Source organism: Falco cherrug, chromosome 7 (genome assembly GCF_023634085.1).
Source record: "Falco cherrug isolate bFalChe1 chromosome 7, bFalChe1.pri, whole genome shotgun sequence".
NCBI lineage: Eukaryota > Metazoa > Chordata > Aves > Falconiformes > Falconidae > Falco > Falco cherrug.
This window is the reverse complement of record NC_073703.1, coordinates 792,992-820,174: the sequence shown is the minus strand read 5'-3', so window position 1 is coordinate 820,174 and position 27,183 is coordinate 792,992. Positions and strand designations below refer to the sequence as shown.

The following is a 27,183-nucleotide window of genomic DNA, read 5'->3' as shown; positions in this document are numbered from 1 at the left end:
CTTAAAAGATGGATGATGGGAAAAGCATCCGCTATAAGGACCTTTACGCCTTATTCGAGCAGATTCTGGAGAAGACCATGAGACTTGAGCAGAGGGACTGGAGTGAGTCTCCAGTTAAAGTCTGGGTCAACACCTTCAAAGTCTTCCTGGATGAATATATGATAGAGTACAAACCCCTGGACTACACGGCAGTGAAGGTAGTTGGCACTTTTCTTAAGCCCTTTGAAGATCTGGGAACTGTCTTTCTGTGGAGTCGTGCTCTCTGTAGGCACATGGGAACCTCTGTGGTCTTCTCTGCTTTAAGCTGAGGTGGACGTCAGGTGGCACACAGGCATGATTCATTGAGTGCATTTTACTGGGCTTGCAAAGCCCAGTTCACACCTGGGCTGAGCTGGGCCTTGGCCAATGCCAACGTGTAAACGTTGTCCCCAGGGCAAAGCCGCAAGCGCATGCGGGTGGTTGGAAAGGTAGCTCCTGGTGCTGCTTTTTTAGTGTTGTGGGGGTCTGGGGTTTTTGAGGGAAAATGGCATAGATGCAAGCTTTGAGGGAAGCAGAAGAGATACAAGCTTTCCTTGTCTCTTGACTGCATACTTCGCTATCAGTTGGGTTGCAGGAGAAGGGGACATGGGCAGTGGCTGTCCTTGGGGTCCAGGTGTGGTTTTTCAGTTGCAGTGTCCCTTTCACAGACATGATCTCCTCGCTTTCTGCTCCGTATTATCTGCAAGGACAACCACAGGGTCTCAGGCTGGGCTTGGGAGATGGCGTTTGTTGTACAAATGTCCCATCTTTAGGCTCTTCTGCTCCGAGTCTTCCCCAGGCTCGTCTCCAGGATGGTTTTCTTTGAAGCAGGCTGAGCATCGGCTCCAGCTGCAGTGATGTGCCACATTTTTCTTGGATGTCTTGCATGAGATAGGAGAGCTTTTGGTCACTGATGCTGGACTTGGAGCTAGAGCAGCAGCTAGTCTCAGCTCTGAGGTGAAGATGTGGACAGTTGTCCAGGGAATTTCTGAAAATGGGGTGATCTGTAGGTGAGTCTTCTAGAGTGACTCTCCTGGGGCTGCAGGTGTACTGGAGGACTGGGCTGGAAAGCAGTGGGCAACATTAGATACGAGCCCTCTGTACGCTTTACCTGGGGAAATTGCCTGTAAATACACTTAAATCTCTTTCTAATACCAGGTGCCAAAAACAGAACGAAAAAAGAGAAGAAAAAAGGAAGCAGATGTGGTGAGTTGAGCACTCTGTGCCTGTGCATTAGAAAACTAATGTCCTTGTGGCCACAATGACACGTGATAAAGAGACCTGCTCATGGTGCATCCTGTGTGGAGATCTGGACATTGATGAATACGCAGCCGTGAAAGGACATGCTAGAAAGATGGATGAGGTGGATTGGGTTTGCTTGGTCAAGGGTCATTGTAGGTTGTTCTCTGAAAACACATCCTACATCAGTCAAGACTGTAAATGTAATGTCAAGCCTTATTATAGAGGAACTCAGAGTGAAACGAAGTGTTCTTCTGGGTTTCCGCATAAACTTAACAGTGTGTGTTTTACATCTCAAATATCAGAGATGTAGGAGATTGCATCTCCTTTTTTCCTAAAGGATATGATAATACTATGAAGGATGCAGGTGCAGAGCAAAAAGGGGCCATGGATGCACAGATCTTCTTAACATGGAGAAGTTGACCAGTCAACCTCAGTCAAACAGTTTCTAACCTGCCTGCATGATGGTTTGGTTCCCATACAGGCTCGTTGTCTGTTTGGGTTGTGTATGAGGTTATTGGGCTGAAAAGGAAACAAAAATAGCAAATAAAAGCAAGTAACAGTTAGAAGTTGGAGTCTGACAGTGTTCATCTTCCTGTTTTGCAGCAGACTAAGCACTCATCTCCTTTTTCTTACCACCCAACCTTTATCATCGCAGGTGGAAGAGCACAACGGTCACATTTTTAAGGCGACCCAGTACAGCATCCCCACCTATTGTGAATATTGTTCCTCCTTGATCTGGATAATGGACAGGGCTTCTGTTTGTAAATGTAAGCATGCTCTCTTTGGTCTTTTTTCATGTGCTTGTATCACAGTGATGAAGTTTTGGATTTTGAAAGGGTTTTGCTCTCAAATAATTTGGAGGTTTTCACATTAGAAGAGTTGTTGGGACAGATCTGAAGGGTTTCTGAAGCCAACTCGTAAGTCCATCCCAGCAGGCCTTCCAGTCCTCATGGTACAGTTAGTTTTATGCATGGGAGCTTTTTATTACATCTCTTATCCCATAAGGTCATACAGTCATCCCATGTGGTCAAACCATATTTAAGCGTCATGGTAAGAAGGACGGTAGAGCTGGGTATGGCAAACCGGCCCTGTGGCTTCTGCCCATAGGATGCCTGTGGGATGTCTTGTGACCATGATGAATTAATTTGGCTTAGCCCATTCGACCTCTAGGCATGTGAATTTGAGGGGAGATCAGGAAAATAGAGGAGGACCAATGGGAAAAATTGACACATCACTTTGGTTTTTCCAGCATTTCTTTGATTAGGTTGGAAGTATCAGCCCTGGGGTATTTCAGGCTGATGTCCAGTGCAGGAAGAATACAGATTAGGTGCTATTTCCAACCACTTTGAGGGTATCCATGTCTGATAGCTCAGAGTGAGTCATGGATTATTTTCTGCTTCGATGTATCAGGGTTTTTTTAATGTTTCAAGGAGTTAAATATGAGACCTTTCTAACTAAAGGCTTTTTTTTTGGTTTGGTTTTTTGTTTGAGAGGATCTAATATAGTCTTGGCCCGTGGAAACTGCAAATTCAAAGTGCTTTTGACCTCCTAGTCCTAAGAGGAGCTACTTAATTTGTATACATTCATATTTCTCTAGCAATATGACTTTTTGGATTACTAAATACTATTTTTCTTCGTTACAGTATGTAAATATGCCTGTCACAAGAAGTGCTGTCTTAAAACCACAACCAAGTGCTCCAAAAAGGTAAATGTCTTCTTTTCTTTCATTAAATACCTTTCAGATGGTGATCCCAAGCTTGTATAAAAAATGTTCGCAGGCACGCAGCTTGCTATAATGCTGGCAATAGCCCTCCTTCGAGCAGGAGCTTGGACCAGAGATACTTGAGGTTTCTCCAGCGATGTATCATTATACATCTGCCCAGTCATGCAGCAGATGCTGCAGTGATGTTCCCACGTTGTATCCCACCTTGCAGTATCCCACACTGCATAATAGAAAGTTGCCTCATTTGATAGCTTTGAGGGACTTGGAAATGTAGGGTTATTCTTGGAAATACGGGCTATTCTTCACCCCACTGGTCCCTGTTCAGCTTATAGCGCAGTCCCCAAACAGCAGTGGCACTACAGCTGAGTGAGGAAGCGTGGGTGGAGGATGCTCAAGCACTCACTTGTGCTCCTTAGAGGGGAATTAAATATTATTTGCTGGGTGTAAGGGTACAGAAGACAGTGAATGAATGCAGCAGGTCACCACAGCTAACAATTAATCATCAAGATTTGGTGATTTTTCTTTTAAATAGTTTATTTTGTGCCCAAAAGACAGACAATACAGCCAGGATAATAATGTCTGCAAAGCTTTATCAGCTCCCTAGGAGGCTTCTCAGGGGAAAACAGCCTCCATGATATGCAGCCTCCATAAAGCTGCATGATTACATTTTTCCCAAGAAATAATTTGAATATATACTTTGAATATATATATATATATTTGAATATATTTGTGATTTGAATATATACGGTATTTTTGCTACACTTTCCCTTTCTGGAAGTATTTCTGCAGGAGCTGGGAATGCCTTATAAGAGTTTCTGCTCTAAAATCTGGGAAGTTCAATGAGATCTCTGACTATTTTTTTTTTTTCAGAGATGCTTGGAGCCTTCTTGTTTCTTGGGGTTTCTCTGCACAAGGAATTTTTTTTGTTCTGTACCCAAAGAAGCAACTTCACTGTGTCTCTGTGGCAGTTTTCCACTTGGATAGTTGGAGGTCCTTCTCTAGGAGGGCTCTGGTTTGTCTGTGCTTGGTGGGTTAACATTTTTAGAGTTGTTTTCAGCAAAGGGGAGCTACAAACCATCTATTACGCTTTGAGAAAGAGGTCTGTATTTTCTGGCAGCTGTTGATTTTTTAACTGTTAGCCTTGTCCCAGACTGGATCTATTTCTCCACATTTGTGGGAACGCGAGCAAACACCAAGCTCATCTCTCTCGATGGCCATAGAATTGCTTTCACCCATGCTTGGTCCTCATCTCAGAGCTACTTGATTTGAGTGAAGTAGCACATGGGTTTTGTGGTATCCCATTTGCTGATGGTTTTTAGCAGCCAAGCAGGCTGGTTGAACAGCAGTTGATGAATTTCAACTGTTAGCTGAGTTCAGATGCTCCTGGGGAGGGGGGAGGGGGGTCCATAGAGCATGAAACAGCATGGGCATTTTCCCCACATCATGTCATAAGGTTGACAAGATCAGTGGAAGGATGGCAACAAAGATGCAGGAGTGGTTATAAGGGGAGCTGTGACCTGGGTTGTGGTCACCACTGTCTTGCTGATGATGGGCTGCAGCGTGTGCCATCTCACGTTCCTTTTGCTGGGGCCAGGGCATTTGTGTCAAAATTTCATTGGGTCTTTTGACTTTTCCCATCCAGAATCTGCTGTGCAGGAGGACTTTGTCTGCATTAGAATTTGCCGGATATCAAATCTTCAGTGAACATTTGTAGCTAGCAAGGGTCTCTCCTGACAGATGTACTTGGGTTTTTTCATGCTCTGATTTTGGCATCATGTTCATTCACAGGCATTTTTTAATTGCCAATGATGTGAGTTGATCTAAGTACCCCAGAGACAGATTTACCTGTTCTGCTTCATGCATCCTCCTTGCGGGGTGACTGTGACCAGCTGCATTGGCTCTGACGGGCTTATAATATAACCACGGTGGGGTAGTTAAAGAAAATCCAAACTTGTATGGCTTCAAGTGCATGTCCAGAAACTGATCTAGAATTGCAAGACGTGCATTGCTGGCAGTCCTGTCCTGCTTCGTTAGACTGACTTGCAGGTCACCTGGATCAGCTGAAGAAGTCTGAATAGCAGCTGGATCAAAGTGTTGCACTGGCATTGCTTCCTAAAAGGATTTTAAACCATTTTTTCTTTTCATCTTCAGTATGACCCCGAGCTGTCATCCCGGCAGTTCGGCGTGGAGCTCTCCCGGTTGACCAGTGAGGAGCGTGCAGTGCCAGTACTGGTGGAGAAGCTCATCAACTACATCGAAATGCATGGGCTGTACACAGAAGGCATTTACAGAAAATCAGGGTCCACCAACAAGATCAAGGAGCTGCGGCAAGGACTCGATACAGGTAAAAGGATGGAAAAAACCCCACATGGGGAGAAAAATCTCTGCAACAGCAAAGGTTGGATGTAAGGATGGTGGGATGCTTCATCAGGACAAAACAAGGGAGTGGTCCTACCTTCCGTAACTGCAGGCTGTGCGAGTGATGCTTTCACATCTTAAACCAAAACTCAGGTCACCAACTCATGCTTTTTTGGGTACAATACATGAAAAAGTCATTCTAGTTGAAGGAAAATGCTGTCTTACACCATAGCAGTTGATGCCAGCAAGAAAAGAAATCCTGGTCTCACCTTACTTGCCCTGGAAAATGCATTCCTCTCTAATTTTAGCACATGGAGCTGAAATAAGGTGCTGTATTTCTTGCCATTAACGGCAGTGTGGCTTTGGGGTGGCACGTGATCATTTTCTGTTGTAGAGGAGTAGCTTTGGGTTAGAAGGGACCTTTAAAGGTTCGCTAAAGGCTTCATATTGATCGCTGCCTCGTTGTGGTTTTTTTTTCCTCAATCTGCTGCTGAACTCAGATATCGATAATGTAAATTTAGACGACTACAACATCCACGTCATCGCCAGCGTGTTCAAGCAGTGGCTCCGAGATCTGCCCAACCCTCTCATGACCTTCGAGCTTTATGAGGAGTTTCTGCGGGCAATGGGTAAGGAGCCTCCTTTGCTGCGCCGTTCCCTTGGCAGAGAGAAGCAGTGGCCACTTTTTGTGCCAGACTTTTTATTTACTCCTTAGGCCCAAACCACCTGATTTCGCCAAATTATATTTACCTGGTTTCAAAGACTGATTTTTGGCTATAAGGTGTTTTTTACACAAAGCCACTGGCAGTTTGATCTCACCTTTGGTGGCACACGTTTATATTGTGGTTCAGCAAATTTTAGCCCAAACCATTAGCCAGAAGACCTGTCTTTTAAGTAGTAAAAGTAAGTGAGTGTTAAGAAGGTGTAGTTTTAAATAGGAAGAAGTAGTAGAAGCCACCCCTAAATGCTGGTGCTTTCTCCACAGGCCTCCAAGAGAGGAAGGAGACAGTGCGGGGAGTGTATTCGGTCATTGACCAGCTCTCCCGCACCCATCTCAGCACCCTGGAGCGTCTCATCTTCCACCTGGTGAGGTACGCTGGGCCAGGGCAGCTTCAGGGAATGGGCAAGGGGAGGATGCTCAGGCATCCTTCACACTGAAATAGCTGAGGCCAAAAGCAGGTGGGCAAGGTAAAGGGAAGAGCTTTCAGGTCCATCATGCCTCCCAGAAGGTGGTCCCAGAGCTGTTTCTCTAAATGATGCTTGTATTGCCAAGCAACGTCCACAGCACTCTGGTCACTTGTGATGTGTGTGAGTCCATGGTGCTTCTTGCCACGGCAGGGGACAGGTTTTTTGGGTGGAACACACCAGTTGTTTGCCTGCCTTGGGAACACCTGAGATGTCTTCAGATTTGGCTTTCTCCATCGAGCAGAGCAAAGGTAGGGGCAGAGCTGTGTGCTTGCTAGCAGAGCAAGATTGCACCGTAGAAACGTCGACTTTTCTATTCATCCATAGCCATGTGGAAGAGGTGCAGTGGAGGTGCCTTCACCTCTTACTTCTCTCTTAATCCCTACTATTTTTCAGGATTGCCCTCCAAGAAGAGACCAATCGTATGTCAGCTAATGCCTTGGCCATCGTCTTTGCTCCTTGTATCCTCCGCTGCCCCGATACGACAGACCCGCTGCAGAGTGTTCAGGATATCAGTAAAACAACCACGTAAGAATGTGGTGCTGGATGATCCAGCTCCGTAACCATTACCATGTCACCACTCACATCTTGATAGCCCTTTGTATGGTCAAATAGCTGAAGAATAGAGAGCTTTAGCGTGGAAATTATAAACATGTATTAAATGCATCTTCATGAGTATATTTCATATTCTCTCAATGCCCAAGAGATTGTTGAATGGGATTTTTTAAGCTATGAAGGATCCATGAGAACAGATGAACTTGCGCTCTGGCCCAGCACATCTCAGCAGGAAAAGGTGGAGCTTGTGCTTATGTGGTTTTGTATTTAATCCCATTCACGGCAAGCAGATGTTTATGCTTACTTAATTTTGTCTTTTTCATTTGAGGAGGTGAGCTTATTTGGTGTGCAGCCATATTAATATGGCATACTTGGATTTCTTTAAGGTATTTGACATAATTGCAAAGGTTTTACAGAGAAAAAGTGAAGCACTTGCCCAAATGCAGTCTGGCTTGTATTAAATAGATTTAAAAATAGATAATGGAGGCGATAATAACGGAAACCATCCAGTGAAGGGCTGAGCTTCTGAAAGAGGTGGTTTTACCTCCAGTAAGTATTAGAATTGTTGAAGACCAGAACATGCTTGGAGATGCAGCTGGTGGGAGCACTCATACTTGTTTGTAATTTTTTGTGATTTCTTTGTAGCCTCTCCCTTAGACTTTAGCTATAGCATATCCTCTAATTCTGTTACATGGAAAGGATTATTTTATTCCCCAAACACACTCCTAACAGCATTAAACAGTCAGGCTCAGCCGTTATCTCTTTTTAAGGGAAGTTCCACTACCCTTCTGTTTCCAGCTGGAGCTTTCTCCCTCCATACCTTTCTATCAGGGCAGATCTGTGGGCAAGACAGAGATAGCTCAGATCAAATAATTTCGTCCTCCCATTTTATCTTCTTTTGGGTTTTGTCCCCTCTTAGTTGTGTAGAATTAATCGTCATTGAGCAGATGAACAAATACAAGGCTCGTCTCAAGGACATCAACAGCCTGGAGTTTGCAGAGAACAAAGCCAAGAGCCGCCTCTCTTTGATCCGCAGATCAATGGTGAGATGCCAAAGCTACCTCTGTCCCCTCCTGTCCTCTCCATGCCCCTGAAGCCACCCTACCTTATCTTCTCCTGCTTTTCCCAGCCTTCCAAACCCCTTGCAACCTCCCACACCATCTCCCTCAGGACAGGGACCCTCAGCCCCATGATGGCTTCTAGCCTTTGCACGGAGTCATAGCAAAGCACAAGGAGGTGGGAATGATCTGTGGAAATATGGCTGCTCCAGCTCAGATGCTTCTGATCAACATTTCCACCTTCATTTGAGCTTGTTTGGTCCTGGGTTGAATCAAGCCTTTCACTGACTGGCTTGACATCGCCCCATGGAAGACCTGGACCATCCCTTTTTGCGCTCAGTCGCGTTACCTGAACCCAAAATGAGCTCCCCAAAGGCGCTCTCTGCTCCCTCACCACCTTTTTGGGAGTCTCAAATCCATCTCATTGAGCTTCCATGCTTCCCAGGGGGCCGGCGGGCTGCAAGCTGTGCTTGGCTTGTTGGGCTGCAGGAGAGGGACAGACTCAGTGCAGCGTGGTCGTCCCAGGCTTGGGCTAAGCAGCTGAACAGCCCCTTCACTTTGATCTGCCCACTGTGGCCCTCAGGCACACGTTGCTCCTGCTTTTTTGGGGATGAAATCCAAGCAGGGGCTGGCCAAGGTTGTGGGGCTGGTGCTGCAGAGCTGCGCTGCTCATCCCAGCTAAAAAGAAAAAAGAAAAAACCAAAACATAAAAATTAACAAAATCGGGTTTTTTGGAGGGGTGACGGCATGTGCACTCTAACCTTCTGCTTTCCTTTTCATCTCCTCTCTAATCCAGAAACCCGTACTAATTGCAGTTAGATTTATGAGCATAACCCGCAGTTCAATCCCGGTATGTATTAACTGCAGCGCGCCCTGCACCAGGCGCCGTGTCCCTCCATTGTGTGTCACCGCCGCTCATTCCAGCCCCGTCCCACCGGCCATTGTCCGTGACGTTGCCTGTCTGGTCCCCAAGCAGGTGCTGCTCCTGAGGGCCACCTTTTTTCCTGCAGGTCCCCGAGGTGGCAGGAGTTTGGGATGGCCAGGGCTCCACCATCCCTGCACGCAGCTCCTCAAAAAAACACTTCCTACCCCTTTTCCCCTTCCTACTGATTTTTTTCTATTTTATTTTCTTTTTCCATCCTGTGATTCCCTCTTTTTCTGCTTTGCTTGACTTATCCTTTCCCACCCTAATTTCTGCTAGCTCAGGGTGCGGTCCAGCATCAAGTTGCCTTCACAGTGCTGCTGTATCTTGAGATGGTGGATAAAACCCTCAACTTGGATGCCTTGGAGACCATGAGGCATCTGAAGGTCTCCTCCACCTTCTTGGAGGAGGAGCACCACCCCCACCTTGAACACCAGGTCAGGACACCCAGGTTTGAATTGGGAGGGGTTCAGCAGCCCTTGTATTCCCCAAGTCCATCAGCTTGGGTCTGGGTTCCCAGTGAGACCGTGATGGGTGAGAAAGGTGCCTTGCAGGCTTTTGGGGATGCTTGTGGGGCTCTTTCCCTTCCCACCAGCTTCAGCCCACAGCGCTTCTCCCCATCCTTCAACATCTGCAAGGGTCAGGGGACAAAGAGCAAAATTCAAGCTCTGCTCTCCTGATGCTGTTTTGCAAGCACGCCAGTGTTTTGCAAGCACCTTAAGTCCATGGACCGGTGAGATCTTTGGGATCTCAGGCATTTTGGCTAATAGGACTCAAGTAGCTGTGCTTCAGCTCAGGAGCCCACAGAAGAAGGTGGTGTCAGAACACTGGAGCACAGGAGCGGCTTTGCTGCCAAGGAAAGGTCTGTGAGAAGTGACATTAGAAGATGAAAGGGGTAAAGTGGAGCAAACCTGACTTTTAAAGAAAAAAGGGAGCTTCCTCTACCCTGCAAACCTGCTGTGGGCACTTGGATTATCAGGAAGACCCAGGGATGCCGCAGCTGCAGGGTTTAAATAGTCCTACAGGGAGAAAAGCTGCGCTGCAATGAGCAATTCAGCCACAAGGAGATGCAGGTTCATCCTGGGTGATGGTTGTCAGGAGGAGGCAGCAAGTGATGGACACTACTGGGACTGGTCGACACCTAAGTCCTGATCAGTTCAGGATCTTTGGAAGATGAGATGTGTCTGGGTATGACAGTGGTTAAGGTAAAAGCTTTTTTAATGTCTGTGATGTCCCTCATCCCCCCAAATCCATCTTTTTTATTCTACTCCGTGGAGCAGATCTGTAGAGCTGGTCCTCAAAAGATTAAAATGGCTGCATGTGTAGTATTCCTCTGTACATACTACCCCCGTTGAGTCCTTTTTCATTGCCGCTTTTAATATTTAAAAAACTAGATAGTTCTTCAGAGCTGCATTAATTCTCCCCATTTAACTGTGCACACAAAAATTCACATTTGTTGTCTTATAACGGCCAACTGGAGGTGGTCTTGATTTCTGGATCTCATATACATGAGATCAGAGCATGATTAGGTGTGAGTTACAGTTTGCTGAAGGAGTCAGTGGAGAGGAGACCCTTTGATGCTCAGTAAATACCAAGGGTGGGCAAGGGAAGGATGTGAGACACAATCAAACTGTAAAGTGAGAGCCAGGTGCCCTGAAGTCAAAGTCCTGGTGATGCTCCCACCCAAAGCCAACACGGCCACCTGGCAGGTCAAGCTTCTTATCGCACAGGCTGTGGGCTTTGCGGAAACCCATCCTGCTGCCAGCTGGGCTTGCTTGGAAGTCCAAGTTGCGCTTGGTCCATCAGTGTCATCCTCACCACCTCCATCCTCACCACTTCCACCCTCACCACCTCCATCCTCATTCCCTCCAATGTGTTGAGTCCTTCTGGTACTTCTCCCAGCCTGGGGTGAGATTTCAGAGGGTCCTGAGTGTGACCGCCGGCAGTGCACTGAGGACTGATGGCCAGGGCCGTCGTCTTCACTCATCAGGAGTGCAGTGTGGTTGGCACCTGAGATGTTTGCAAAACTACCTTGGCTATTGGTAGTGAAACTGTTGTTTCTCTTCAGGGCAAAGGACGTGTGCGACGTGGTGCCTACCCCAGCCCGACATCTCCTGTTGCTGTGCGCTTGCCTGTGGTAACAGATGTCCCCGAGGAGACCATGAGCAGCGAGGAAGCCATGGAGATGGAGGTGACAGAGCAGCAGCAAATGGCCATGCAGCAGGAGGAGAAGGTGCTGACTGAGCAGATTGAGAGCCTGCAGAAAGAAAAGTGAGTGTGGCCAAGGGTCCCAGCCATGTCCCCTAGCTATAGGTTACCAATGGATGTTGCTTGACATCATGTGGTTGACATGCTGCTCCAGGGAGACCTGGAGGACTCAATCCCTCCATGGTCTCTTGGTGTACGTGCATCCCTTTCTCCTCCCCACCTTCTTGGTCCCGTTGGGTCAATGGCACTGGGTTTGTTTTGGAAGGGAGGAGCTGACGTTCGAGATGCTGACACTGGAGCCCCGCGCCTCCGACGATGAAACCCTCGAATCTGAAGCCTCCATCGGCACTGCCGACAGCTCTGAAAATCTGAACTTTGAATCCGAAGGAGCCATCTCTGATCGCTCAGGTATATCCAGGCGTTCTGGGGTTTATCACAGAATGGTTTGGGTTGAAGGGACCTTCAAAGATCATCTCGCCCAACCCCCCTGCCATGGGCAGGGACACCTTCCACTAGGTTAGGTTTCTCTATAGCTTCAGGGGGCATCTGTTTGGTTTTTCTTGCCTGCAGAGAATGTAAATGGGTGTAAAGAGCAGGGTTCAGGGTTAAGGCCTATGGACCTGGGGAGGTGGGTGGTAGCACCCAGGGTTTGGTGAGGTGAGCACTCCTCCATCAAGTGTGTCATCCCAGGTGGTGCTACCTCTGATGAGATGCTGGGAATATTGTCCTGGCTTCATGGCTTGTGTCCCCGGGAAGCTGCACCGAGATGCTGGGTGTTTTCAGGGTGTTAATCCTGCGGTGATCCTTCCCTCCACGCAGAGAGAAGCATAGCACTTACCTCCCTGCGCCCCATCAAGCCAGAGGGGCCGAGCCGGCTGCGAAGGCACCCCAGGACGCGGCCGGACCCAGCAGACTCAGCCGATGCCTCCATCTCCTCCTCCTCCCAGTCATCCACCTCCTGCTTGCCCCACCTGCCCCGAAAGCGCTTCCAGATGTACTCCAAATCACCTTTCTACAGAGCAGGGGGGCTTGGCGAGCCCCCTGAAACCCGGGCAAGCCCCGAGGGCTTCGTGGGGCCTCTCTGTTATCCCGAGGACCGGCCTCAGTTCACCACCCGCGGGACTTTCAACCCAGAGAAAGGCAAACAGAAACTGAAGAGTGTGAAAACTTCCCCCCAAAAAACCAAAGAGCCCCCAGATGGGGGGATGGGGGGGGGACACAAGAGGAACCCCGAGGCTGACTGTGCCACCACCCAGCCCCTCGTCCTCCTGGGGAGCAACGAGTTCATGGTCTGAGATGCTCTGTCCCAGGGATGCGGTGCACGCCCGAGCGCATCCTGCCCATCGGCAGCACCGGCAGCGCTCCCCATGGCTTCCTCCTTAATGCCAGGGGGAGGAATTCTTAATTAAAAAGGCTGGTGGGGGACGGTTTTAACGGTGGCCTTAATGGTTTGGGGGGGACTGAGACCTTCGGGGGGTGGGGGGGGGGGTTGGACCAGGGATGGAGGGGCACTGGCTGGCCCCTGCACCTTTCCCTTCAGAGCATCCCATGTCTCGGAGCATCGTGCTGCCAAATCCTTGTACTGAATCGCCGTTGCTGTCAGTAGGAGAAAACCAATCCTAAAAATCCTGTGGGAGCATCCCAAGCCAATGCCGGCTCCACTCCAGCCAGCCAAGCCCTCCGCGCTTTAACCACCTCATCCACACCAACGCCAAGCGCATGGAAAAGCGTTAAAATCTGCCAAAAATCACTCTATTTTTTTTTATTTTATTTTTTAATGTGACCTAACCACCTTTCTTCTTTTTTTTTTTTTTTTTTGGAGACCATCAGTATTAAAAAATAATAATAATAATAATCAAGGACTACTTGAAGCTATATTTGTTTATATGCCGGTTACTGGAGTTTCTTGTAAATATATATTTTTTTTTTTTAATATTTTTCCCCAGACAGAACTACTTTTTTTTTTTTTAATTATTATTATTTTTTGGCTGGGGAGGAGGGAAGCGATGGGCTGAGCCGTCCTGCCAGTGTCACCATCAGTGTCACTGTCCATCACTGCCGCTACCACCTTGCTCTATATATTGAGTTTTATTTTGAACAAGAAATCCCCATGATTTCAAAGCCGTGCCCATGATAAGATTAATTAGCAACACTAGCTAATGACTCAGCTCTTAATCTCTCCTGTATCATCATCATCATAGTCACCCTCGATGGTACCCAGAGAAGCTCTAGGTACAGGAGAATCTCTGGAAAGGTGAAATTAGGAGCCCCAGGGCGCTAATTAGATTAATGAAGGCTGGATACATCCTGTCATATAGGCTGGGCGTCACAGGTTGAGGCTCATCCTTTCCCAAAACACCACTGCAAAGAGGGAAAATGCAGGAAAATGGAGTTTTCCTGATAATTTTGTATTTTGTCAGGCATTCCCACATCCCCGGGTTTAACTGAGCCACCCTTTTGTCCCCTCTCCCTCTGCCCAAAGGGCCGTTTCTTTTGAGGGATGGTTTATTTATTGTTGCTTTTTGGTTTGGGGTTTTTTTTACTTTTGTTTTTTTCTGTTTGGTTTTGGTTTTTTTTCCAATGGGGAAAAGCAATATATGCCGCAGGGAGAGTGAGGGCATGGGAGCAGTGTCTGGCTGGTCGCTGCATCCCAGGAGCAAAGCAAAAGACCAAGACAGTCATCCCCCATCCATAGGGAAAATGGGATTTTACCATCTCCAGATGTAAACCCAGGGATTTGGGGACCGACCCGGGATGTGCTGGGAAGGTGAGTGGTGGCTGTGAAAGTGAAAGCTCCTGGGGGCCCACCCCAACCCCCAGAGCTGGAAACAGCAGGAGCGCCCGGTGTCCCGCCAGAGCCAGCCCCCTGGGAGCCCCTTGGGAGCCCTTCAGCCAAACCCGCAGGAAATCCCTGCAAAGTGGCCAGGCTGTGGGCAGGGGGGCTGGGGGGGAGGGGGCAGGGGGAGCGGGGAGCCTCCGGCCACAGCCTGCTGGCCCCGGCGGCGCGGGAGCCACAGGGACAGGGCTTCCGCAGCGCCTCCAAACACATATATATGTGTGTGTATATTTCATTTGAGAGAGAGATATATTTCCCTTATATATATATATTTTATATATATAAAGAAAATATATTTAAAAGAATATATATTCTATATATAAAGAAAATATATATAAATATATATATTCTCTCTATAAAGTATATATAAAAGAATATATATAAAGAATAAATATTTCTTTATATATTTCATATTTCTTATATATAATACATCTTTATATATAAAGAAATATGATATATATACACTATGTATAAAGAATATATATATTTCTTTGTGTATATATTTTTATATATTTTGGATATATAAAAATATATAAAAGAAATATACTGTATATAAAGAATATATATTTCTTTACATATATATTTTTATATATTTCTAGGTAAAGAAATTATATGAAGGAAATATATGCTATACATAAGGAATATATATTACTTTATATGTTTGTGTATTTCTTCTGTATGTATAAAGAAATATATATGTTTATATATATTTATATATTTCTGTATATAGACAGTGTATTTCTATATAGAGAAATATATGAAATATATACTATATATAAAGAATGTTTATTTTATCTCTGTTTCTTTATATATATAAATGTATAGTGTATATATAGAATATATATAGAGAAAATATATTTCTTTATATATATAATGTATTTGTGTGTGTATATATATAAAGAAAAAATATATAAAAGAAATATAGACATATATATGTACATGTGTGCGAGACCCTGGCAGGAGCTGGGCTGGCAGTCAGTGTGGGGGCCCCCGGGACTTGGGTGGGGGACGAGGGGTCCCAGGGTCCCCGGGCAGCCCCCAGCCCTCCCCCTGGTGAGGGGCTGGATGTGGGGGCAAAGCCGGCGTTTCCCAGAGTGGCATGAATGTACTTACTACTGGAACGGAGAGGGGCTGCGTGCTGTTCATTATTATTATTTTTAATGGACATTTTTTTAAGTAATTTATAAGTCTGCTGCGTGTAAATTAAAAACAAAGTCTGTATTGTAAGAGGGTATATTATCCTGTGTCATCCGTGCTAGAAATTGTTTAAAAAAGGAAAGGGAAAAAAAAAAAAAAAAAAAGAGAAATAAAAGCGTAATTCCATCTCGGCGCAGGGTTTGTGTGCCCCGCAGCCAGGGGTGCTGCCGCCTGTGCACCCTGAGCGGGAGCTGCCTGGGGACCGGGGTTCCCCCTGCCCGGCACCGCAGCATCTGTGAAGTGCAGTTTGTGGAATTTTTTTTCCCCACATCCTCCCCCGTGACTGTACAAAGCAGCTTGGCAAACCCTGACCTCGTGCTAATTAAAGAGCTGTAACGAGGCGCGCCTGGCGCTGGGTGCTGTGTTTGATGCTGGGGGTTCCCGGGGGGTCCCAGGGGCTGGGGCTGCACTGCCGGCTCAGCCACGGCGGTCGCCTCAAGTCACGCTCAGAGCTGTCGCATTGATGGAATATTTCTGCTTATTTCTATGCAGATTATTTCTATTCAGATTATTTTCAGTTTATTTATATTCAGATAATTTATTTCCATTTTGTTTATATTCATATTATTTCTGATCAGATTATATTTATCTTATTTCTATTGAGATAATTTGTTCTTTATTTATTTGGTTTCAGATTATTTTCATTTTATTTCTATTCAGAGTATTTAAATCAGATTATTTGGGTTATAGTCTGATAACTTATTTTCAATTTATTTCTATTGAGATTATTTTCATTTTATGTGTATTCATATCATTTCTATTAATCTTATTTATATTCAGGTTATTGAGATTATTTATATTCATCTTAGCTTATTTATACCGAGTATTTATTTTCAGTTTATTTATATTCAGGTTATCCTATTTATTTATATTCAGATTATTTATCATGTTTATTTATATTCAGGTGGTTAATATTCTGCCCCCCCATCCGAGGATGGGGTTCCTAAGCCACCAGTGCGAGGAGCCTGGCTGCAAAAGCCTCTTTATTCGGAGCACAAATTGGCGGAGGGGGAGAGCAGGAGCCCCAGGACACAGGGACAACGGTCTGTCACCATGTCCCCCAGGACCACGGAGCTGAGGTCGGGGGGGGGGGGGGCACGCACAGTGAGCGAGGGGCAGTTGTGGCGGCTGGGGGGACACCCATCCCTGGACTGGCATCACCCCCCCGGGCCAGTGGCACCCCAGGGATGATGATACCCTCGGGCTGGCATCAACCCTGGATGGTGTCACCCCTGGGCTGGCATCACCCCCAGCCAGTGTCACCCCTGGGCTGGTATCAACCCCAGGGTAGCTGTCACCCCAGTGGCCAGTGTCACCCCCCGGCTGGCATCATCCCCAACCAGTGCCACCCTTGGTCTTGTGGCATAGCCTGGGCTGGCGTCACTCCTGGGCTGGTGTTATGCCCCAGGCTGGCATCATCCCCAGGTGAGCATCACCCCCAGGCTGGTGTCACCCCTGGGTGGCAGTGGGTTCCCACGGGTGGCAGTGCCACAGAAAGGGCACTTTGCCTGGGTCCAGGGGTTTGGGACAGCAGCACCCATCAGGCACCCCCACAATGAAGTGCTCCTGGTGTGTATGGCACTCACTTGGGGACATCCCCCTGCCACCAGCTGTCCCCAGTGAAGCTGGTCCCATGTCCCAGCTGCTGGTAGCATCCCCCAGTCCTGGCCACCACCCTGCAGACAGGACCATTGACACCATCACACCCTGCAGCATCCCAGGGTGAGGACAGCTGGGCTGGGGGTGACAGGGTGCCAGTGCAAGGTGACAAACAAGCAGGGTGACATCGGGGTGGGGGGAGTCAGTTCTTGAACATGTCACACAGCAGCTTCTCCATGGGGGTGTTGCCGATGGTCCGGCGGAAGAAGAGCAGCTCAACACGCTCAGAGGAGATGAAACGCAGCGCCGGGAGCAGCAGCAGCAGCTTCCCGAACCTGGGGGACAGAGCGGTGGCCGTAGCTGGGTGTCCCTACCCCTGGTGTCACCCATATGGGGACATGGGGACAGTGGTACCTGACCAGTTGCCCAGGGTAGTGAGAACGGTTGTGCTGGCCAAGCATCACCTGCGACTGGTCCTGCAGGTTCTCCACCTGCTCAGGGTCCTTCAGGCCACGGGTCTCTGCAGGGACAAGGGGGTGACAGGGTGGGGTGGAGACATGGTGACGGGCAGCAGCACATGCTGGTGGGTCCTCTCACCTGGTTTGAAGAGCACCACAGCCTTCATGCAGGCGAATTCAGTGGGGTCGACGGCCAGTGCCTTGAAGCGGCTGAGGGTCTCCTGCAGCACCCGGACGTCCAGGGCGGCCGGCAGCAGCTTGCCCGGGGCCGGCTCAGGGACAGCCAGCAGTGGGCAGCTCTCCAGGGGCATGGACCACTGGATGGCACAGAGCAGGAACAGCTCGCTCCACGCTTCCTCCAGCAGGATCACCTGGGGGGCAGGGAGGGGGAGCCCCAAAACCCTTGTCAGCCCCAAAGCCTCCAGAACCTGCAGCCACCACAGCTGGGTGGGCTGAAGGGCAACTTGGGGGGTGGGACCCCAAGACTGCGGTTAATGTTGTGGGGATGCTCCAACCCTCCCCATCCCCCTAGTTGTCTGCATTTTTTGGGGTCCCTATTGCCCCATAGGGGCATCCCCGACCCCACCTGGTCACGGAAGGGCAGGTTGGAGAAGACGGGCAGGTTTTTGGCCCATTTCACGGCCATGAAGAGGAGACGTGCAGAGGTCTCATAGACATTTTCGGGGCTGGACGCTGGGTATGGTGCCACCTGGTACTCGCCAGCCACCCGCTCTGGCTCACTGCCCGTCACATCCACTGTCTCATCAGCTGTAGGGGTGAGAGAGGATGCTGGTGGTCACCACACCATGGGGACAACACCCACCTGTCCCCTCATCATGGGCAGCCACCCACCATCCTCGGGCTCCAGCTTGGCGCAGGTCTCAGCCGTCATCAGGCTGGCCATGAAGCGATGGTTGGTGGGTGGCGTGGGTGCTCGGGGACCCGGGGTGACAGTGACAGTGGCACCGGGACCATGGGGATCTGGGCAGGGGGTCAGGGGGACCTCACGGGTTGTGGCCACATGCTCAGGAGGCAGCTCGGCATCCAGCTCGATGCTGTCCAGCCGGACCTGGGCCGTGCTGCGGGGCTGACGTTCATTCTGCACAGCTGCAGGGACAAGGTGGCATCAGCACCAGCCACCCCACTGTCACCCTGCACCATCCATTACCGTGCGCCCCCCCCCCCATCTCACCATCCTTGTTCATGCCGGCTTGCAGGCACTTCTTGAGCCGGCAGGCCTGGCACTGGTTGCGGTGCGCCTTGTCCACTGGGCACAGCCCCGTCCCTGCCTGGCACCTATGGGAGAGGTGGCACTTGGCTGCAGCCCCTGAGGTGTCCCCTGTCCCTGAGGAGTGTCCTGCCCCCATGGGTGCCATGTCCTGGGGGTGCTTTGTCCCTGTTGGATATCTTGTCTGCGCCAAAGGGCATCCTCCCCAGTGGGCACCCTGTCCCCAGAGGGTGCCCTGTCCCCCATGCATTCGCCCTGCCTTGATGGGTGTCCTGGCCCCATGAGGGTGACCCCCCTGCCCCACTGGGTGCCTGTGGCCCACCTCGGGCCCTGCCCCACTGGGTTCAAGTTTCCCTGGGTCCCCCACCTCATTGCCCATGCCATGGGGTCCCTGCCCCGCTGGACGTCCATCCTGTGGGACCCTACCCCACTGTGTGCCTGTCCCCTGGGGTCCCTGTCCCCCTGGGCATCCATCCCCTGGGTCCCTGCCCTGCTGGCTGCCTGTCCCCCCACTCCACACCCCACAGGGACCCTCTAGCCTGTGCCCACCTGTAGATGAGCTTCCTGCGGACGCTGCGCTTGAAGAAGCCGCTGCAGCCGTTGCAGGCGTAGATGCCGTAGTGCTTCCCGCTGCTGGTGTCCCCGCACACCTTGCACAGCAGCACAGGGCTCAGCGCCTTGCCGGGGGCCGGGCTCAGCCCTGTGGGAGTGGAGCCACCACATTCAGGGTGACTCGGCACACCCCAATGTCCCTTGTCCCTCCCACCAGTCCCTGCTGACCCTCAGTATCCTGGTGATGGGTTGGGTGGCTCCTATCTCCACCAGATCAGACCAGGGACATGGATGGGGACACCCTGGGGACTCTAGGGATTTTGGCATCTCCCCACACCCCAGCACCCAGCATGCTGCAGGACGAACTCTCATAGAACTTTTTAAAAATAAGGGGATGAAATGGTGTCCCTAGGGATGAGGACAGTGGAGTTTCAGTGAGGGGAATCTGGGCATCCCAGAGAAGGGCCACAACCAGGGACTGGAGGTGTCCTAGAGAAGGGCCACATCTTGGGGACACCAGGCATCCCAGCAAGGGGCTGTGGGTGTCCTGGGGAAGGGTCACAGCAGGGGACCGTTGGGACTCTGGAGAAAGGTCAGGGACCAAGGGCCTCCAGAAAAGGGTTGTGGCTGGGGACTGCAGGCATCCTGGAGAAGGGCCATAGCTGTGGACCCTGAGGGTCCTGGAAAAGGACCATGGTGAGGACTGATGGACATCATGGGGCGGGTTGGGGTGGGGGACTGCAGGCATCCCAGCCCAGAGGAGGACCATGCTGGGGACCTTCAACATCTTGGAGAAGGGTGATAGCTGGGGACCCCAAGCATCGCAGAGAAAGACCATGATGAGAACCCCAGACATCCTGGAGGATCACAATAGGAACCCTGGTCATCCAGGAGAAGAACCACGAGGGGGACCCCAGGTAAGCTTGGAGAAGGGCCACAGGGGGGAACCTGGGCATCCAGGAGAAGGATTGAGACTCCAGCCTTTCCTGAGAAGTATCATGATGGGACCCTGGGTATCTTGCAGAAGAACCATAATGAGAACCCCAAACATCCCAAAGAAGAACTGTGATGAAGATGCTGGGTGTCTTGGAGCTGGACCATGATGGGGACCCCAGCCATCTTGGAGAAGGACTGTGATGGGGACCCCAAGTATCTTGGAGAACGACCACAATGGGGAACCAGCCATCCCAGAGAAAGACCCCACCGGCGACCGCAGTCCCACCATGTTGCACCCACTCAAGCAGAACACCACCTCTTACCCGTGGGGCTATCACCCAGCCCGGCGCTCACTGCCGACCCCGCCGGCGATGCAGCCATCCTGTATCCAGTGTCCCCCACCTCGCCCTCCAGATCCACCGTGATGGGTGCCCAGGGTGTGGTGGAGCAGTGGGTGCTCCAGCAGCTCTGCGGGCAGCAGGGCTCTTGCCTTGCTCTCTTCAAGGCAGCTTAGCAGTGGGCGCTGTGTAAGCAGCCGCCTCTTTGTCACCCTCTTAATCTTTAGTGTCTGCGCAGGGCGGGGGGGGGGGATCAATCAGCCACGCGATGAAGAATTAAAAAGGTGCTGAGCCCCAGCCCTGTAACCCTAAACCCCGTGACACCCAAGCCACACACCCCACCCCACACACACACCCCCCGCGCCACCACAGGCCACGGTGGGGGTGTCACCCTGCCACCACGTGTACCCCACCCGGCACTGCGAGGCTGAGATTGTGGCGAAGGTGGTAGAGGGGGGTTGGGGTAGAGACCCCCATATGCGTTCCCCCCTCTCGGGACCCACCGGCTCCTGTAAGCGCATAAGCCCTTCGCTAAGGCGGTTAGAGGGGAATAACAAAAAGTGGTAATTAAGGGGAGGTAATTTCCCTACCCCTAAGTAATTAATTACCAACCCTGATGGCGAGGGGAGGGGGGTTGCTCAGCGGGGCCTCGTTGTGCCTCAGTTTCCCCTCCCGAGGTGACACAGGGCCCCAGGCGTGCTGGGCCGGGGCTGCTGACGGCGCAGGGGTGGAGGCCAGGTGGCCCCCGGGTTACACAACCGCTGCTAAACCCTCGCCATGACAGGGCAGCACAATTTGGGATTTGAGGGCTTTAGCCATTAAACCTCCCCCCCGACCCCGCGCAGCTCAGGGCAATGGTGGGTGGTCACCATCACCCAGCCCAGGTTCTCCCCAGGGATGGGCCAGGCTGTGGCCAGGGGTCCCCAGCCCCGTGTCCCTCCCAGGGGGGGCCCAGACTGTGGCCCCGGGGGTGTTGCTGCCATCTGTGGCCCCAGCAGAGGTGTCCCAGGGGACGGGCCCTCAGTGAGTCCCTGCTGAGGGCTGGCAGCAGTGACATCTGTGGATCTGGGCCTGGGGGTCACCCCTCCATCATCCCTGCCGCAGCATGGCTCCATCCCCCCTGCCTGCAGCACCCCTCCACTCCACAGCCCCTGGCCCGCAGCGGCCCCCACCCTGACCCAGATCTCTGACAGCCGCCATCTGCGGCAGTGGCCGCCCTCCTCCCTCGGCAGCATTATGACGCTGGGCTAATGCGGCAGGAGCAAGCTGTCACCCTGCGGGCCTGCTCTCGCCCGCAGCTTAGGTGCCTCTGGACCCTTCAGCAGAGCTTCACCCATAGGTGACACAACGCCTGGCGCCCGACCTGGGGGCGCCAGGAACACCCACAGCCCAGGGTGCCAGCCCACCCGTGAGTGACGCTGGGACCTGGGCGCCTGTGCCGGGGACGCTGGGGTGGCCAGCATGGCGATACACGCTGAGTCGGCTAATTTGCCCGTCCAGGTCCAGTCCTCCCTGTCGGGTAAAAGCCAGCTCTGGAGCAGGGATTTGGGAGGGGGATTAGCCTGGCCAACCATCTGCTGCCAGCCAGCCACCAGCATGCCCAGGAAAGCCAATAACGACCAAAATGTGGTTTCCCACCTTGTTTCTCCATTATCCCCAGCTGGGTGCTGTCCCCAAGGTGGGGCCTCCATGGAGCAGCACCCCACCCCCTCCCAGGGCTGAGCACCCCACAAGCACCCAACCCAGGCCCCCGGGAGGCTCGAGCCAGCCCATGTTGGGAAGTGCCCAAGCAGGCCTGACGCCACAGCCAAGGGGCTGCAGGTGGGGGTGAAGGAGCAAACGTTAAAGCCCGCAGCGGGGTCGTGACTCGGCTCAGTCACAGACGTTGGGGCAGATGCCACAGGATTACCCAGCCTAAAACCTCGGGATCTGCCCCCCTTCCCCCCCCCCAGCAGGCAGAGAGCATTTAATTACTAATTTACTAATTACCCAAAGATGCTTGAAACCTGTGGTCGGGAGCAGCCCCAAGGCTCCAGTCGCCCTAATCCCACCGGCCACAAGGAGCTGGTGGGTGCACCCTGGTCAGGGGACAGCTCAGCTGGGGACATCAGGTGACCCAGGGAGGCACTGCTGTCCTGGCAGCCCTACTCCTGCCAGCAGTGGCACAGGGTCGTGAGGAATAGGAGGGGACAGTGGGGACAAGGAGGGGATGATGGGAACTAGGAGGAGATAGCAGGGATCAAGGGGAGGTGGTGGGGACCAGGAGCAGATGATGGGGACCAAGGAGACACGGACCAAGAGGGGACAACAAGAAACAGCAGGGGATGGTGGAGATGAGGAGGAGACAATGGGGACCAAGGGGAGATGGTAGGGACCAAGGGGCAGTGATGGGAATCAGGAGGAGCTGATGGGGATGAAGTAGAGATGACAGGGACCAGGAGAGGACAGCAAGGATCAGGAGTGGGGTGATGGGGACCAGGAGGAGACGGTCAAGACCAGGACTGAATGATTGGGAACCATGAGGAGATGATGGGATGAGGATAGGATGATTGGGAGCAAAGAGATGGTGCTGACTAGAAGGGGATGATGGGGACCAGGAGGAGATGGTGGGGACTGGGAGAGGATGAGGAGGATGAGGAGGGAGCAGTGGGAACCCGGATGTTTTGATGGGGACCAGGAGATAGTGATGGATAGTGGTGATGAGGTTACAGCAGGGAGGAGGAGGGGGTGATGGAGATCAGGACAGGACAATAGGGACCATGTGGGAACAATGGGGACCAGGTGGGTGCAACGGGGATCAGGGAGGGGCACTGGGATGCAATAGGGGTGGGTGGGGATCATGAGGGGATAGAGAGGACTGGGATGGGATGACAGGGACTGGAATGAGACAATGGGGACTAGAAGGGGACAACAGTGACAAAGAGAGGCCAAGGGAACCTAGAGGGGTGATGAGGACCAGGAGATCATGATAGACCCCAGGAGTGGCTAGTGAGGACCAGGCAGAGACCAAGAGGGGACACTAGGGTCCAGAAGAAGGTGATGAGAAACAGAGTATATATCAGTACAGGACAGTGGGGACCAGGAGAGGATGGTGGGGATCAGGAGGGGACAAGAGCAACCAGAAGAAGATACGAAGGTCTGGCAGGGTACAAGATGGCTGTGGGACTGGAGATGGCTGGGAAGGGTTAATGTAGCCACCCAGCACTGAGCCTCGTCCAGGCCAGGCTCTGGTTTCACCGTAATTAGCTCTTGTTTATTGTCGGCTCCTTGACAAATGATGCTGTGGAGGTTGCCTGATGACAGAGGGTGACAGCTCCCACCTCACCTGCCCCAAGCCCTGCCAAAGCCTTTGCTGACCCCCGGCACAAGGATTAAAGTTTAATGTGGCTCCAGAAGTGACCCCGGGCACCCACCACTCTGGGGACACAGGCCTGGGGAGACAGGCTGGTGGCTGTCCCTTGGGCCACCTTCAGGGCAAGAGGCGTTTTAGCACCAAGAAGTGTTTTGGCACCAGCCCAGACACCACAGGGCCATTTCGTGACTCCTTTGGGGTCACCTAAGGTGTTCACTGATGAAATGTCACACCAGGTTGGGTCTGCCCCCTGGGGCTGGCCCCGCAGGATGGGCTCAATGCCACAGTGGGCCGGTCGGTGTGGTCCGGGCACATTCCCGGGCACCGGTGGAGCCACATGTGGGTGCCAAGAGCCACCGCAAGCGCTCACCGGCGTGGGCTGAGGTCCTGTACTGTGGCCAGCTTTGGAGCAGCAGTTACTTGGGGACCACAGTGGAGTGAGGGGACCTTGGAGGAATCCCCAAGGCAAGGAAGTAAGGTATGGCATGGGTGCCAGGGCTGGCATGGTACCCAAGGCTGTGGCTTGGCCTTCGGTGGGGCGACATGGCACCACAACCATCTGGGGACAGAGAGGTCCCTGAGGTGGGTGTGGGCACCGCCTGTGTCCCCAGCTCTCTGGACAGCATGTTTTCTCCTTGCAGATGAACCTCCTCACCCAGGTAAAGGGGGAGACAGCGGGGAGGGCACCCAGGCAGTCCCTCCCCTCCACCATGGCACCTGGCGCCCATGGACCCCACAGCTGGGACCTGCCCGGTGCTGAGTCTGGGAGTTCTGGGGGTTGGGGGGTATTGGGACATTGCCCTGGGCTATGAATGGGTGCTGGTAGGCGTGGGTGCTGGCAAGGGTGGGTGCTAGCATGGGGGCATGCTAGCAGGGATGGGTGCTAACAAAGGGATGGGTGCCAGCAGGAATGAGTGATAGCAGGGATGGGTGCCAGCAGAGGATGAGTGTTAGCAACGGATGGGTCCCAGGCTCGCTCTGCCCCCTCTCCCCACAGGTGAGCACCCTGGTGCAGACCCTGCAAGCCCTGGATGGGTCATTCCTCCAGCCCCAGCGCTGGCTGGGCTCCTGGGTACGACAGGTTTGGGAATGCTGGCATGGGGACCCCAACCAGGGACTCAGGCAGGGAGATGGCAGCAGTCCAGGCAGGGGCTGAGCGGTGATCCTGGTGTCCTGGGTCCCATCTCCCCAGTGCCACCGGGGCTGACGCTGGGTGTTTGTCCCTCCAGGTGAGCAGCTCCAGGCAGGTAAGTGCCAGTATTCCCTCTGCACCCCGCACCATCCATCTCACCTCTAGCACAACAGGGCCAAATCCTGCATGCCCTGCCTTTTCATCGGCACCCATGGGTGCTCCGCACTTAGAGGAGGTGGCCCCTCCTTGGAGGGTTTCCCCATCCAGGGACACACAAGCTATGTCCAAGCTACCAGGGATGGGGATAAGCCAGCAGGTCGGTGATGCTGCTGGTGTGCCCCTGGCACTGGTGGCCCTGAAAGACAGATGGGTCCCCAGGCGGTGGCTGGGGCAGTGAGCACGGCAGCGTTCTTCCTCTGTGAGGGGCTGCTAGGCCAGCATTTCAACGCGGTCCCTGATGGAGTGGCCAAGCCCCAGCCTGGGGACCTCTTCCTCTTCCCACTGGCCTCGGGGGGTCCTGCCTGGTGTGGCGCCCACGCTGGCATCTACTGCGGTGACGGGGAGATCATCCACCTGGAAGGTGAGCCCCAGGAGGTGGTCACAGTTTGGGGACATCCTCATGGAAGGGACATGGGGTACAACGTCTCCTCCACCCCACAGGCAGCTCAGGGACATCCCCATTGGGGATTGTGGCCAAGCACAGCAAGAACCACCTCCTGCGGACACGGGGTCCAGCCAAGGTGCTGCGGAGGAAGGAAGGGCTGGATGTGGCCGCCCTGCAGAAGCGGATTCGAGTGGCCATGGACCAGGCAATGGAGTACAACGCTGTCACTTGCAACTGTGTCCACTTTGCCCTCTCTCTTCTGGGGTTGGGCCAGATAGCCAGCACCATGGTGGGTGCCACCACTCCTGGGGACTCCAGCACCTGCTGCGGCTGAGCATCACCACAGCCCTTCTTCTCTCCCAGGTGTCCCCAGCACTGCAGTGATGGAGGCGGTGATGTACCTGGAGATGCAGGGGGCTGGAGCCTCCTTCCCTGGGGCACCAGAGCTGTGCCAGCGGCTTTGGCCTCCCTCTTGCATGGCAATAAACAGGTGCACGGACAGCCTGTGGCCACCCTGCTTGATTTGTGTTTTCTACTTTTGCTTTCCTTTTCCCAGAACCTGCTGGTGAGCAATGCCCTGCCTTGGCACATCTCAAAGTGAGTGGCCACTCTTTGCTCCCCATGGCCTCCTGAGACAGATGCCTCTCTTGTTGCTGTCATTTGATTTTAAGCATCAAAATAAATATTCCCTGAGCTTCTGGGTTGAAACCTGACCAAACAGCTCAACCAGGTCTGGTTGGGAACAAGTCACTGGTGGTGTACCCTGGGGTCAATACTGGGTCCAGTCCTTGTCGACAGCTTCATTACCGGTCCGATTGATGGGGCAGAGCAGACCCTCAGTGAGTTTGCTGCTGACACCAAACTGGAAGGGGTGGCTGATGCACCAGAGCGTTGTGCTGGCACCCAGAGAGACCTGGACAGGCTAGAGAAAAGGGCCAACGGGAACTTCATGAAGGGGAAGATGCAAAGCCCCACCCCTGGGGAGAAACAAGACCAGGCTCCAGGACACACTGTGGAGGGTGACCAGCTGGAAAGCAGCTTGGCAGGAAAGGCCCTGGGGGTCCTGGGAGACACCAAATTGACCATGAACCAGCAAGGTGCCCTTGGGGCACAGTGAAAGCCAACAGCATCCTGGGCTGCATTAGGAGGAATGTTGCCAGCAGGTCAAGGGTGGTGGTCCTTGCCCTCTGCTCAGCACCAGTGAGGCAAATCCTGGAGTGCTGGGTCCTGTGCTGGGTCTTGGGGATTCTTGCAGTTCCCACACTCATGGGAGTTTCTGGGAGGCTTTGCTCTCACCAGGGTGGAAGCGTGATTGCCCAGCGAGGGGGGAAATGTCCCCATGGCTTCTAAGGGGAAGGGAGCCAAAACACGAGGCTGGGAACCTGAGCAGGCTAGGGCTGGAGGAAGGTGTCTCAGGGGGTGTGTGGGACATTGCTGCACAACATGCGCTTTTGGAGATTTCCTGCAGCTCCTTTGATTCAAGGGTTTCCAGAATCTCTGGAGTCACCTTCTTGCATTCCCAGATTTCACTTTTAAGGTGGAATTAGCAAATTAACCCCAGAGCTTTAAGAAGTGGGAAAACCCACCCGGGGTTTGCTGGCATTTGTACTGCTTTGGGGTTTTCCTTTCAGCTTTTCTCTGCCTCTCACGTACATCAGGAAGGATGTGAAGTCAGGTTCGGC

General features: G+C 52.2%; 3 protein-coding genes across 20 annotated transcripts in view; 2 read left to right on the top strand and 1 right to left on the bottom strand.

Moving 5' to 3' along the window:
* Positions 1–14,480, top strand: part of MYO9A (myosin IXA) — a 184,229-nt gene extending 169,749 nt beyond the window's left edge. For 4 of the 11 annotated variants that reach the window (XM_055716037.1, XM_055716034.1, XM_055716040.1 and 1 more), the window contains 13 exons: positions 9–197; positions 1,177–1,224; positions 1,916–2,027; positions 2,904–2,965; positions 5,135–5,327; positions 5,842–5,970; positions 6,327–6,432; positions 6,923–7,054; positions 8,001–8,124; positions 8,936–8,989; positions 11,130–11,332; positions 11,535–11,677; positions 12,089–14,480. In XM_055716037.1, the coding sequence (XP_055572012.1) occupies positions 9–197; positions 1,177–1,224; positions 1,916–2,027; positions 2,904–2,965; positions 5,135–5,327; positions 5,842–5,970; positions 6,327–6,432; positions 6,923–7,054; positions 8,001–8,124; positions 8,936–8,989; positions 11,130–11,332; positions 11,535–11,677; positions 12,089–12,564 (1,971 nt within the window). In that variant the 3' untranslated portion in view covers positions 12,565–14,480. The remainder of the gene's footprint in view (positions 1–8; positions 198–1,176; positions 1,225–1,915; positions 2,028–2,903; positions 2,966–5,134; positions 5,328–5,841; positions 5,971–6,326; positions 6,433–6,922; positions 7,055–8,000; positions 8,125–8,935; positions 8,990–11,129; positions 11,333–11,534; positions 11,678–12,088) is intronic. The other 7 variants (XM_055716039.1, XM_055716041.1, XM_055716035.1 and 4 more) reach the window with 3 other exon arrangements.
* Positions 14,481–16,733: 2,253 nt separating this feature from the next.
* Positions 16,734–21,547, bottom strand: NR2E3 (nuclear receptor subfamily 2 group E member 3). Its single transcript, XM_005437472.3, has 8 exons — positions 20,399–21,547; positions 19,137–19,287; positions 18,552–18,655; positions 18,212–18,466; positions 17,946–18,127; positions 17,499–17,730; positions 17,316–17,421; positions 16,734–17,236 (listed from the first exon to the last, which is right to left on the bottom strand). Exons 1-8 carry the CDS (start codon positions 20,454–20,456, stop codon positions 17,104–17,106), a joined length of 1,221 nt encoding a protein of 406 aa, XP_005437529.1. The 5' UTR covers positions 20,457–21,547; the 3' UTR covers positions 16,734–17,103.
* A 2,568-nt stretch (positions 21,548–24,115) lies between these two features.
* LOC102053228 (uncharacterized) lies at positions 24,116–26,184 on the top strand. 8 transcript variants are annotated; one of them, XM_027802844.2, is made up of 6 exons: positions 24,116–24,243; positions 24,407–24,837; positions 24,995–25,012; positions 25,276–25,477; positions 25,558–25,790; positions 25,865–26,184. In XM_027802844.2, exons 2-6 carry the CDS (start codon positions 24,676–24,678, stop codon positions 25,883–25,885), a joined length of 636 nt encoding a protein of 211 aa, XP_027658645.2. In that variant the 5' UTR covers positions 24,116–24,243; positions 24,407–24,675; the 3' UTR covers positions 25,886–26,184. The 8 variants fall into 8 exon arrangements, with proteins under 8 accessions (XP_027658645.2, XP_027658646.1, XP_027658648.1 ...); XM_027802845.1 differs by lacking the exon at positions 25,865–26,184 and having other exon boundaries at positions 24,407–24,424; positions 24,763–24,837; positions 25,558–25,856; XM_027802847.1 differs by lacking the exon at positions 25,865–26,184 and having other exon boundaries at positions 24,763–24,837; positions 24,958–25,012; positions 25,558–25,856.
* The last annotated feature ends 999 nt before the right edge of the window (positions 26,185–27,183 follow it).

Excerpts from the sequence above, each read along its gene's own strand:
- NR2E3 (XM_005437472.3), bottom strand. The coding sequence starts at position 20,456 with ATGGCTGCATCGCCGGCGGGGTCGGCAGTGAGCGCCGGGCTGGGTGAT. Across the intron at positions 18,128-18,211 it reads CAAGCTGGAGCCCGAGGATG|CTGATGAGACAGTGGATGTG; the intron begins GTGGGTGGCTGC and ends TCACCCCTACAG. Across the intron at positions 17,237-17,315 it reads TACCCTGGGCAACTGGTCAG|GTTCGGGAAGCTGCTGCTGC; the intron begins GTACCACTGTCC and ends TCTGTCCCCCAG.
- LOC102053228 (XM_055716751.1), top strand. The coding sequence starts at position 24,676 with ATGAGTGATAGCAGGGATGGGTGCCAGCAGAGGATGAGTGTTAGCAAC. Across the intron at positions 25,478-25,557 it reads GGAGATCATCCACCTGGAAG|GCAGCTCAGGGACATCCCCA; the intron begins GTGAGCCCCAGG and ends TCCACCCCACAG.